This window comes from Hesperophylax consimilis, chromosome 6, assembly GCF_061612785.1.
Source record: "Hesperophylax consimilis isolate HC1 chromosome 6, BYU_Hcon_1.0, whole genome shotgun sequence".
NCBI lineage: Eukaryota > Metazoa > Arthropoda > Insecta > Trichoptera > Limnephilidae > Hesperophylax > Hesperophylax consimilis.
Genome location: NC_142841.1, coordinates 26591722 through 26604519, shown reverse-complemented (window position 1 = coordinate 26604519; position 12798 = coordinate 26591722). Strand labels below are relative to the sequence as shown.

The following is a 12798-nucleotide window of genomic DNA, read 5'->3' as shown; positions in this document are numbered from 1 at the left end:
AAAATCTAACACCTTGTTATACTCACATTACCCTACGACAGGTAGAATCACGTAGCTAGTCGGTGAGCAGGCGAGTCAGAGAATGAGGTTTATGAAATGGCTTTAAAACACAGCGGTAATGGATTCAACTCACTCTATCTCAAAAGAACCGAGGGGTACCACACACATACAAAGATAACTAGGTTTCTATACTGAGAAACAAAAAAGCCAACACAACGTTCGGTGAAACCTTTTTATACTGAACCGTTACGTGAAATGATTACGTTCAAGATCGTAAACCACGTAGACAAACTAGGGTGCACACACTTGAAGGGGTGTGTAATAAAGAGAGGGGCAAGGGCTTGTAAAGACGGCAGGGAGGACATTCCTACCCCGGATATATACAACCAAAGCCTTATGGAAAAGTTACCTATGGGACTTAAAGAAAATTTATCGTAGAAAAAAGAGAAGGAAAAGTTTGAAGAGGACAGATCATTACATGTTGCCAACGTAAAAACATAGAAACTGCTATCTAACATTTAATATTACAGCGTCATGGCCCCATGTTCAGTATTTGAATCAGTATTTTTTGTCATGGTATCACTCAATTGCCAGGGCTCCTACCAGGGAGCAACTTGACAAATGTAAATTATCTCTCATAGCGAGGTTGAGGACCGACTGATATTTGGGGCTTATGAAAAAAAGATGAGTGGAGATAGTAGGAAGAACGTTGCAAAAAAGCATTTAAAATGGAAAATGCATCGAGAAAAGCATTTAAAATGCAAAATGCAAAATGGTTTTTAGAAAAGCATTTAAAATGCAAAATGGAAAATACCCATTTTGCATTTTGCATTTCCATTTGAAATGAATTTATTTGAAATAAAGCACATCTCTGATAATATTCACATAAAAACATTGAATAATTCCATCTTTTCTGCCACCCAAAGGTAGAACTATCTTTCCCGGCAGAAGTGTGTTAATTTACAATTTACAATGCTGGGAGCATTTTTTATACCATAAAATGGAGGCAAGAGCAGTGAGTTCCTAGAAAATCCGCTATGGATTAAAAGGGTTAATTATCCCTAGGTGGAGATGCTAAATACTCATACAATAAAGAAAAATAAAACTTAATTTATTTTTCGAAGAAAATTTTTTCACAAAGCTTATTTATCACTTATTGATGAAATTATTAATTATATTAAAACACAAATAACTTTGTTTAAATCACTTTAATATACACGGTGTCCGGAAACTCGTAGTACAAGCGGGAAACTGGAGAATCTACACCACATGGGGAACCCAAAAAAACATAAAGTTTTTTGATTTGAGCATTTTCACAAAAAAAAAAAAAAAACAAAAAAAAATATTTTTCGGCTATTTTAGGGTTAAAGTTTTTTCTGGTGTTTAGGGTTGAACAACAGATGTTTTAACCCTGCAGAGCAGAAATATTTTATGATTACACCGGGTTAAATGAAGGGTGATTTCAAAATAATGCTTCAAATCCGAGTTTCTTCATTTGTTTTACTTTCAAATAGTTTTAATTAGTTGGGTACTTTGATCTTCAGTAATAATTTATAAGAATTTGATTAAAAAAAAAAAAAAAAAAAAAAAAAAAAAATCAACTTCAAACTCGATTTACTCGATAACGAAAGCTCAAATCAAAAAAATATATACTACAAAAGGGTCAATCCGCACCAAATCATCCAGGCCATGTCACCCACCATCTCAGATTTTGATGAAACTTTAAATTTTTAATCCTTCCATATAGATAAGAAAATATACCAAATTTTACCTTCCTACCTCAACTCGTTTTTTTTTATGGGCAGTTGAAGTTTGGGCAAAATAAGCGTTTTTACATATTCCGAGCACTCCGGAAGAGCTTGTACCTTCAATGAAAAAAAATTGTATCTTTGTCATTTATAGTGCAAATGCAATGAAAATTTTCAATATTATCAAGAAAACTATGCTGATTGCAGAAAAAAATAAATAAACCCTTTACATTTATCTACTTGACTTTAAAAAATTACCAAAAGTAATTTTTTAAGTAATTTTTGGGACGGAAAAGGTACTTTACAAAAAAGCAATATCTCGGGAAGGTACAGTGTTAATGAAGTAATTTTTTTATTTATTCATATCTACAAATAGCATAGAATCACATACAAAAATAAAATTCATGGCATTTTACTTGCTTCAATAAATAAAATCCATTTTAAACTTTTTTCAAACTTTTTGTAATTTTTTTTTATTCTTATCTACAATAAACATAGTACAACCTAAAAAAATAAAACTCCTGGTATTTTGTGTGCTTCACAGTGTAGAAACGTTTTTAAAATAAGAAATCTTTATCATACAGAATTGTTCTAGGTTTTTTTAAATCTAGATACAAAAATAAATAAAATCCATTTTAAACTTTTTTCAAACTTTTTGTGATTTTTTTAATATCTATTTTTAGTTTGTAATTGGGCAAGTTATAGTTTAGGTATATAGCTAGTAATATAGGTTGAATGAATGGACTAATATCAAAGAAACAGTCCTAGAGACAAGTCACTACATGGAAATGATGTATCTGCAACAAGAACAAGACAGAACATGAAAATTACTATCTGCCTCATCACTAAGTTTGCAGGATACTACATGCTTTGTTTCCTCTGACATGCTTAGTTCTGAGTCAGCTTCAAAGCAGTGATCATCTATATAAATACAGTAGTTGTTTCATGTTATGGTGTACGTTGTTAAAATGTCTCTTACGAAACTCAAAAAATTGTTGCTCAATTTTTAAATCAAAAATTTCCCCAAATTCAAAGTGTTCATTATTTTACTGATGGTTGCGCAGCGCAATATAAAAACTGCAAAAACTTTTTAAATCTGTGTCACCATCAAAAAGACTTCAACTTGAAAGCATGTTGGTCGTTTTTTGCTACGAGTCATGGGAAATCTCCCTGTGATGGAATAGGTGGAACAGTAAAACGTCTTCTAACTAGAGAAAGTTTGCAACTTGGCCCTGGCAACACTATCACAACTGTAGACAAAACTTTTAAGTTTTGTCAGTCGAGAGTAGAAAATATATATTTTTACTTGCTGAGAAAAGAAAGCTTATTCACTTGCAGGCAACAATTACAGCAGCGTTTTTCACAAGCTAAAACAATACCAGGCACTCGAGGTTTCCACTGCTTTGTTCCTCTGTCTGAAAATGAAGTTGGCACAAAAAGGATAAGTTCAGATTCAGATTATGCTTTGATTTTTAACTTCAGTGGGGAACGAAATCGCTCTGAGCAACTAAGTATGGTACAAATTTGTACAAACTCTTATGTAGCTTGCGTATATGACAACCATTGGTTTTTTGGACTTGTGGTTTCCAAAGATGAAGACGAGTGTGATGTATCAATCAAGTTTATGCATCCTTTTGGCCCAGCTCCATCCTTTTACTGGCCACATAAAAAAGAAGATATTTGTTTTGTTCCACTACAAAATATTTTTAATATCGTTGACCCTCCCACAACAAAAGGTTCAGGAAGAGCTTACTACTTTCTTGAAAAAGACGTTCATCATGCTGATCAAAAGTTCAACCATCTTATGGGTCAGATCAAGAATAAAAGTAAAAAATGAACTTGAACATTTATTTGTAAACAATATTATTGTAATGTACTTTCATTTAACCTAATCCTACATTGCCTGTTTTATTTTTATTGTATTTGTTTTTTAAAGAGTTAACTTTGTATTGAAAAGAGTTAAAAAGTTGATCTTGTTATAAAATATTGCTATGGTGTATGCATTCAGGGTAAGGAACAAGGTACATTATTTTGTTGGTGCCTTAAGCTTACATTGCAAGCTTACCAGCATGTTGTAAAGGACCGAATAAGTTTGACTTTTTTTATTTGCAAATACAGTATCTAGATTTTAAAAAACTTGGAACAATTCTGTATGATTAAGATTTCTCATTTTAAAAACGTTTCTACACTGTGAAGCACACAAAATACCAGGAGTTTTATTTTTTTAGGTTGTACTATGTTTATTGTAGATAAGAATAAAAAAAAAATTACAAAAAGTTTGAAAAAAGTTTAAAATGGATTTTATTTATTGAAGCAAGTAAAATGCCATGAATTTTATTTTTGTATGTGATTCTATGCTATTTGTAGATATGAATAAAAAAAAAAATTACTTCATTAAGGGTGGGTTTTTTCATTTACCGAGAATGCTAAATGCAATGCTAATTGTAAAAGTAAACAGTAAAAGTCATAGAAATGAGTTTTTTCATTTGACATTTACCGTTTACTTTTACCTACAATCTTACAGCTAGGCAACCGTGCTGTAAATGCTAATTGTAAAGTAAAAAATGGCTGCCATTGCCGAAGTGACAGTTCAAGAGTTTAGAGGTTATTTTTTGTTGTAGCTATTTGGCGGTATTTGCTATTATATATTACCAATATTACTTAACAAAATGTTTGCAACAAGTGACAGTTCTTCAAGTTCTGATGATGAAGTTGTAATGAATATGACGCGACGTGTTAAGCGACATAATATACGTCGGAACATGTATCTAATGGAAGATCATGATTTTATTTGCCGATTTCGTGTCAATAAGGAAACTGCTCGACTTTTAACTACATTAATCGCAGATATGATATGTACTCCCACCGATATGTAAGTAATGGTTAATAAAATGAAATTACAAACATTTTTACAACAATTTATTCAAATTACATCACGTAAATAGAATGATAATGACTTTCTTTCTCTCCTTAGGAATAATGCTGTCAAACCATCTGAACAGCTGTTACTGGCTTTGCGGTTTTATGCAACTGGTTCAATGCAAAGAGTACTTGGGGACATTGCAAATGTACACAAAAGTACAGTATGTAAAATAATTTTCAATGTGTCAAAGGCGATAGCGTCACTCAATAAAAAACTTTATATCAATGCCCAGAAGTGACGCTGAAATGTTAGAGAATAACAGAAAGTTTCATAGATTGGCCAAATTCCCAAATGTTATAGGAGCCATCGATTGTACCCATGTACCAATAACATCTCCAGGTAAATAAGCTTTTCGTGTTTTTATTTAACTGTAATAAGTAAGATTAAGAAAGGGCCCTCAGATGGTTTGGGCATGCAGAGCGAATGAATGAAGAAAGAAGGAAAAGAAAGGAAAGGAGAACATATGACGCAAATGTGAATGGTGAAAGAAGTCTGGAATGCCCGAGGAAGACGTGGCACGATCAAGTGAATCAGATACTTAAGTCGGGCCATGTCAGGAGTCAGAAAAATAGATGAGTATGTATGAATGTAAATGAGACAAAACAGTAATATTTGGTTTTCGCATATATTTATGCAATTGGAATATACTACAATATTTTATAATTTCAGGTGGAAATACTGCGGAGTTATACAGAAACCGTAAAGGTTATTTCTCATACAATGTCCAAACAATTTGTAATGCTGATCTACTAATTTTGGATATTGTATGTAGATGGCCAGGAGCTAGCCATGACAGCACCATTTTTAATGGTAGCAACATTAAAGGCAGGTTGGAGAATGGAGATTTTGGAAGCAACGTAATTTTGGGAGATGGGGGTTATGGCGTGCAGCGCTACCTTTTAACACCTCTTAGGAATCCAATTACACCAGGGCAGGAACTATACAATAGATGCCATATTCGCACCAGAAATCCAGTAGAGCGTTCGTATGGTGTCTGGAAGAGACGTTTTCCCTGCATTGCGACCAAATTAAGATTAAATCAAAACAGAATCGAAAGTGTCATACTTGCCACCGCAGTTTTACACAATATTTGTTTAAAAAAGAACATTCCTGAGGTAGATCCGGAAATGTATGTTGAGCTCGACAGATATGATCCGAATGGATAACAATGAAGGCGGTGGCAGCGGTGCGCCGACCACCTCTGGAAGCAATGCTAGGGAAGCACTCATTCATTCCTATTTTGACCACTAAGTATTTATTCCTTGTATCGTTCATATTTATGAACATAGATAACCACTTTCTTACAGTACTCCATTAAGTGACCCTTTGCAGGTTTTCATTGACATAAATTCATTAGAAATTAGAAGGATCCAACTCAATACATAGAAGTATGAATGTGGCGGAAGCAGAGGAGGTTTATATACATATATTAAATATATATTTTTTTTTTGGTTGGCTGTCAGAGACGCAATGTGAAAACCATTGTACCTCGCACTTGTAACTCACGTGCAGTGTGTACTGTGCACATTATATGGAATAAGAAATAAGAAAACGAGGAATTGAAATGATGCACTCTTTTAAAAATATGATTTATGTATTATTTATTATTTAATTAACAATTAAATTCACTTAATTGTTTTTGTAATATAAGTATTTCTAAACTTTTTTTGTAGTTCAAAGTTTTCCATCTCAACAGCATGTTTTTCTTCTTTTCTTTCATTATCCCGCTTCATCATATTTATTTCCATTTGTAATTTCTCTCCCTTCAATTCTATTAAATTAGTAGTGCTGACAGAAAGATTTGTCTGTTTTGGGGAATTTTTTGTATGAAACCTTTTGCGAATGTCTGGAAAAAGATAATAAACACACTTTTTTATTTATTGGATTCATAAATTAATTTATACACAAATTTTTATTGATAAAAATGTTTCCACTTACTTCTCAAGGGAGTTTCTGCTGGGAAATTATTCTGGTTTTCAATATTTATAAGGTCAACATCTACCACTGATGACTGCTGACATGGAAGTATATCCATTCCAGGATTTTCTTCTGAAATCAAAAAATAGCTATGTACTTAAACTTCTGCTTAAAGAAATGATGACAGTTGTTGGGAGCAAGTCTTTAACGGGCGGTTGCTTTGCAGGTTGAGATTGAAGTTTGTAAATTACATGTTTATCTGCCTGGCCGCAAGGATCTCAAGCATCTATACAACATTATAAAATTAGAGAATTTCTTACCTGAACCCATGAGCTGCTGTACAATTTGTAGTTTGTCAGCGCTTAATTTAGAACTGTTTGTGTTTGATGTAGCTGAAAAGATGAATTATATTTATATAAATACCAAACCGGCTTGTTTTTATTTTAGACATCACCTTTGTTAAAAGTTTAACTTGTTATTATATAAAAATAACTGTAAACTGCATGAAAAATATGATGAAATAATGAGACAACAGTATTCATCACCACACCCCGCGGCAAGAGATAATCCACATTACTGCATCTACACACCACATCACATGATATACATTTATTTCCTTAGGAATATGACGTGTCTATGAGAACTTACAATCTCCATCGTATGTTGAGGAAATCCCCACAATGGATTCCTTTATAATGCCCGAAATCCACTCAGAAGTTTCCGACATTGGCGGAATGGGAGGCCCACCACCTGTTTTTTGCTGTGACTGTTTTTGCTTTCCAGCTTCCTAAAATATACAAAACACACATTTTTTTCAATTATAAACAAGTGAAATTATCACGAATAGATGAGAGATAACATCAAATGAGTAGTGATTGTAATACCTTTCTAGCAACACGCTTTATATATTCCCACTTATATTTTAGCTGCTTCGTTGTCCGGAGCACATTTGTCGATGCATTGAACTCACTTGTCAAAGAGCTCCAGGCTTTTTCCCTGTCACGTGAGCCCAATGCATCAGATCTCTTGCACATAATTATGGCTCCATATTTTTGTAGCAAATCTTTTAAGATGTCGATTTCCCTCGCCGAAAAATTGTTTCCACGTTCGCTGCAAACATGTATACATTGGTTATATATTGAAAAATAACTATTAATATTAATTCAATTGAATTTTTACTTACTTTTCGACGATAAAACTCATTATTATTATTTAAATAACAATATTTACACCAGAAGATACAATCATAAACAACGCAATACGCATAGAATTCATAGAATGTTTGACATTTAATGTGTGAGTTGCCACATGAAAAAAATATATGAACAGCTCCCAAAACAAAAGTTTGGGAATTAGATTAGTTATCATGCTGTCATCCCTATTTACCTTTACTTTAGCAGTTGGCGTCGTGAAAAAACTCATTTTTCCTTAAATGTCAAATGTATTGCGAAAGTAACTGTAAACTGCACTGCTAAAAGTAAAGGTAAATGAAAAAACCCACCCTAACACTGTACCTTCCCGAGATATTGCTTTTTTGTAAAGTACCTTTTCCGTCCCAAAAATTACTTAAAAAATTACTTTTGGTAATTTTTTAAAGTCAAGTAGATAAATGTAAAGGGTTTATTTATTTTTTTCTGCAATCAGCATAGTTTTCTTGATAATATTGAAAATTTTCATTGCATTTGCACTATAAATGATAAAGATACAATTTTTTTTCATTGAAGGTACAAGCTCTTCCGGAGTGCTCGGAATATGTAAAAACGCTTATTTTGCCCAAACTTCAACTGCCCATAAAAAAAAAAACGAGTTGAGGTAGGAAGGTAAAATTTGGTATATTTTCTTATCTATATGGAAGGATTAAAAATTTAAAGTTTCATCAAAATCTGAGATGGTGGGTGACAAATCCAAAATTTTCTGGATGATTTGGTGCGGATTGACCCAAAATCGACTCTAAATGTGATGTAGATTCACCAGTTTCCCGCTTGTACTACGAGTTTCCGGACACCCTGTATATAACTCAGGAGTATGTATATACTTACTCCTGATGAGGTGAACTTTGTTCATGAAACATGTAGAGGTTATATATATATTAAAGTGATTTCAAAGTTATTTGTGTTTAAATATAAAAAATAAATCATATAAAAGAGAAGATTTGGATTTGGACTTTAATAACCTATGGTTGAGGCATTAGTAGTTAACATTACCCGTTAAACGCTGATTTCCAGCCCGTCTTAACTTCTAATTAAATTGCGATCAGCTATTAAGAATAATATGTATTAACGTTGTGCTTTTCATGATCACAATTTGATCAATTTGAAAACAGGCAGAGAATCAGTGTTTATCGAGAGTCCCTTACCTGGTCCAACTTATTGAAGTCTTCCACATCATCCAGCATGGGGTCCTTAAGTCCCCCCCGGGACTGCTGCTGCTGACTCTTCTGGCTAGGAAGCAGCTTCTTCTCCGTGGCCGGGCTGGTGAAGTATTGGGTGCAGCCGTTCTTCAGGTACTAAAATATTCCAAAACATTTATTAAAAAATATATATACACTGAAAAACTAGGCATAATTTTTCCCAAGATAATATTAATAATCCCAAGTTGACAAACTATTGGAACTGGGTCTACATTTTTTGACACATTTTAAAAGACAATAGCTGAACCCTGTAGTGATTGAACATTTTGAATATGACCAAAGAAAGTTGTCTCAATGAGGTTGTCTCCTAAATGAAATTTAATGTTTTTTACAAATGTACCATACTAATTCGAGCACGCTGAGGACAGAACTTTTAAAATTTTCAGAATATACCGAAGATATAAGTCGTTAAAATGTTGGTATTTGTGGTCGGCCCAAAAACGTGTATCATCACGGTACATGCGCAGCGGTACTACATTCGAATTATGAATTGTAATGCCTGTGACGTCTCGAGACAGAATTGCATACATTTTACCAATGTTCACTTTGAAAGCTTATAGCGTCGTCATTTTTCGAGATATCGAAAAACTAATTTTATTGTCGTTGTTAACTTTTTAAATATAATACATTTTCATCAACATAAAATAATCAGGGGACAACCTCATTTACACGAAAATGAAAGTTCAAATCAAAACATACCATAAAATCAACTCCAAGTAATGTGTTTACCACTTGTACTGTTATACTCTCTCTTTCAAAACCCTTGACTTTAGACATAGACACTTCAGGAGTTATAATGACAACTTATTATTAGTGACTACCAAAGTTAGCCTTGTGCAGTTGAAATTGGTCACTACCTCAGCAATAAGGCATCCTGAAGTTAGCCCTCGGTTTGTTAAATTTTGAGAAATCATCCTTCTGTCCATGTTTTGAGGCTTTTGAGTCTGAGGTTCTGAGGCGGCTGACTTATTACAACAGTAGACGTAACAATTTACTATCTTACATGATAATCATCAGGTTTGGTGATCTTCAGGGCGTTGCGCAGGCCCTCGGGGGCGCCGGCACAGAGCAGGTAGAACACATGGTAGTTCCTCTCCTCGGGTGACTGCACACAGATACGGGACTTCTCCAGGAGGTAGTGGGAAATGAAGCCGCCCACCACCTGGTACTTGGAGCTGAAGTGGACCTCCATGAACTTGCCGAAGCGAGAGCTGTTGTTGTTGCGGGTCGTCTTGGCGTTACCGAATGCTTCTAGCACGGGGTTGGCTGGAGTACAAATAAAGAATTCATCATTATACTATGTATATCATTCATTTGGTACATCTATATAAGTAAAGATTACACATATTTTTTAATATGCCCGTCTTACTAGGAATATCCTGTGTCGAGACAGGCTGGTTTACATATATTTTATTCTAACAAGAGGTACATTTTTCAATAAGCTTTCGATAAGTGCATTTTTGATATTAATTAAAGCTGGTCTTGTTGGAATTGGTACAACAATGCCATTAGAGAACTTTTAATTTAGATTTGGGCGAGCTGACTATGTATTTATTACAGCACGGCCCTTGTTAACCCTTTGAACGCGTTAATTTGCTCCGTTTTATCTATACCTGTACGCGGTACATATTTTCAAATACCTATGCACGCAATTAAATGTCAAATTATAGCATTCTGGCATGATTTATTGGACTATATAGACAGAACAGATTATTCTCCACAATATGAAAACAAATCCTGGTGTGTCAACACTCTTAGATGTTTATAAAAACAAAAACATAAAATTTCATACAAAGACGACTGTATCTTTTGAATGTGGTCCCGCCATTCACTCGGCGTGTGTGTACTTAGGCCACTGCGTTGATAGACACAAGTGAGACACCATGATCACTTAATATTAGTTATGAAAAGTTATGAATGATATACTAGTACTAACGCCATCCGTCGACAAAAATGTAAAGTAAAGAACTAAAAGGCGCGAAGAGGCGCACTTGATTATCGATCTTTTTTTATGAAATACAATTTTATTTTTGAGAAATTCTTGTAGATGATATATATATATATATATATGATATCGTGATAGTTCTACAAATGTTTAAGTGAGCAAGAAATATATTTATGACGAAAGAGCGCTGGAATATCGGCCGTCAAAGTTTCCGTATCAACTGTTGATACAGCCGCGTGTGAGTATGGGCTTTTTGCCGTAACAACAGTTGATACGGCCACGTGCAAAGAGTTAATGATCCAATGTTTAATCGAGATTTTTAAATTGTTTAGTTTTTTTTGATTGTTCTGCTTTTTACGATTTACTTAATTTCGGAGAGGGTTTGGGTACCACCGCCCCGGGAACCATTTATTGGATAACCAACACCTCTGCCATAGGTTACCTCAAGTGGTTCGCTACGTTTGGTGACTTAGCAGGAGTGCCCAGGTTCATCGGGTGAGGTGTGTTTAGGATGCGTGCCCACCAGCTGTGTTTGGGGAGACCCTTTGACCTCTCCAACTGGTCTCTCGACCCATTGCCTTGCGCTGCAGATATATTGCGGGATATATTCATATGTCTGTCGCTCCCGGACACACTGATCCCTAGATTCCTATCCAACTTTGCTTAAAAAAGACTCCACACAGCATCCCAAAAGATGACAACACTTTTTTTTCCTCAGGACCTCCTTTTTTGTGTTAATATTTAAAAAAAAAAAAATACAAAATGCTCCCAGAGAAATGTGATTGAGAAAAATGTTCAAAATTCTATGGACAGCTTAGGCTACAATTGACTATCAACTGTATCCTAAGTTGTTTGGGACACGTTAATTGCCAAACTGTGAACTCAAACCTGGAGAAACTCGTAGTTACAGGAAAGTCAGAAGCAAAAGAGGAAGATTAATGATCATCCAGAACGCCGGGGTCTGTACAGTAATGTAAGGAAAAGAGAAGCCTTTTTTACCGGGAAAACTGGAGTGGGGGTTACGATCACAGGTTATGATCAAATGTATGAGTCAACAACACAATGATGGACTGGGATGCTTGCTCTAGGGACTTATGGCTTTATCTGGAATGTGTGAGTAAAATACTCACCGTCCAGGATCTTCTGTTCTATGGGCCCGGCGCCCGAAGCATACAGGTCACACAGGTAGCGCAGGATGTACTTGGTGGACTCCGTCTTGCCCGCACCCGACTCTCCCGACACGATGATGGACTGAGACTGCTTCATGGATTTCATGTCGCGGAAGGACTTGTCAGCTAGAATATCAAATTGTTTTAATGAAATATACCGGAAACAAAACACTGGTGAATCCTGTAATGCTGGTAACAAAAGTTGGTAAAATCTATATAGGTACTATGACTAATGTCAGGAATCACTGGTTAAAGTATGTCCCTTAACAACCTGCATATATGTTAAAGGGAAATGTATGTAATCTGTCATTGTATTCAATTCCTAGGAAATGTATGTAGTTCCTAAAATCGAATAGAAATGTGTGAAATAAATTATATTAGACACATTTCCTAAGAAATCTATACATTTCCTAAATAGCAATCTGAAATGTAAAACATTTTACCTAACCTACCCTAACTTAACTTAACTTAACTTAACATAACTTAACCTAAACCTAACTTAACTTAACATAACTTAACCTAACCTAACCTAACCTAACCTAACCTAACCTAACCTAACCTAACCTAACCTAACCTAACCTAACCTAACCAAACCTAACCTAACCTAACCTAACCTAACCTAACCTAACCTAACCTAACCTAACCTAACCTAACCTAACCTAACCTAACCTAACCTAACCTAACCT

At 34.6% G+C, this 12798-nt stretch overlaps 2 protein-coding genes across 8 annotated transcripts in view; both read right to left on the bottom strand.

The window, feature by feature from the left end:
• The window catches only part of jar (Myosin heavy chain 95F jaguar), a 102808-nt gene that overhangs the window by 32023 nt on the left and 57987 nt on the right, over positions 1-12798 (bottom strand). For all 7 annotated transcript variants that reach the window (XM_089632505.1, XM_089632508.1, XM_089632510.1 and 4 more), the window contains exons 5-7: positions 12074-12238; positions 10002-10264; positions 8945-9094 (exon numbers count right to left, since the gene is read on the bottom strand). In XM_089632505.1, the coding sequence (XP_089488631.1) occupies positions 8945-9094; positions 10002-10264; positions 12074-12238 (578 nt within the window). The remainder of the gene's footprint in view (positions 1-8944; positions 9095-10001; positions 10265-12073; positions 12239-12798) is intronic.
• On the bottom strand, positions 6075-8037 carry LOC149423141 (myb/SANT-like DNA-binding domain-containing protein 3). The gene is made up of 6 exons (XM_089632513.1): positions 7772-8037; positions 7473-7698; positions 7237-7375; positions 6909-6980; positions 6610-6720; positions 6075-6517 (listed from the first exon to the last, which is right to left on the bottom strand). The coding sequence occupies exons 1-6, from the start codon at positions 7789-7791 to the stop codon at positions 6297-6299; spliced, it is 789 nt and encodes a 262-aa protein (XP_089488639.1). The 5' UTR covers positions 7792-8037; the 3' UTR covers positions 6075-6296.

What these genes read in the sequence shown, in the direction of transcription:
- LOC149423141 (XM_089632513.1), bottom strand. Translation starts at nt 7,791, where the DNA reads ATGAGTTTTATCGTCGAAAA. An exon ending in ATGAGTTTTATCGTCGAAAA is followed by an intron (nt 7,699 to 7,771) that starts GTAAGTAAAAAT and finishes ACATGTTTGCAG; the next exon opens with CGAACGTGGAAACAATTTTT. An exon ending in ACAGCAGCTCATGGGTTCAG is followed by an intron (nt 6,721 to 6,908) that starts GTAAGAAATTCT and finishes TTTTGATTTCAG; the next exon opens with AAGAAAATCCTGGAATGGAT.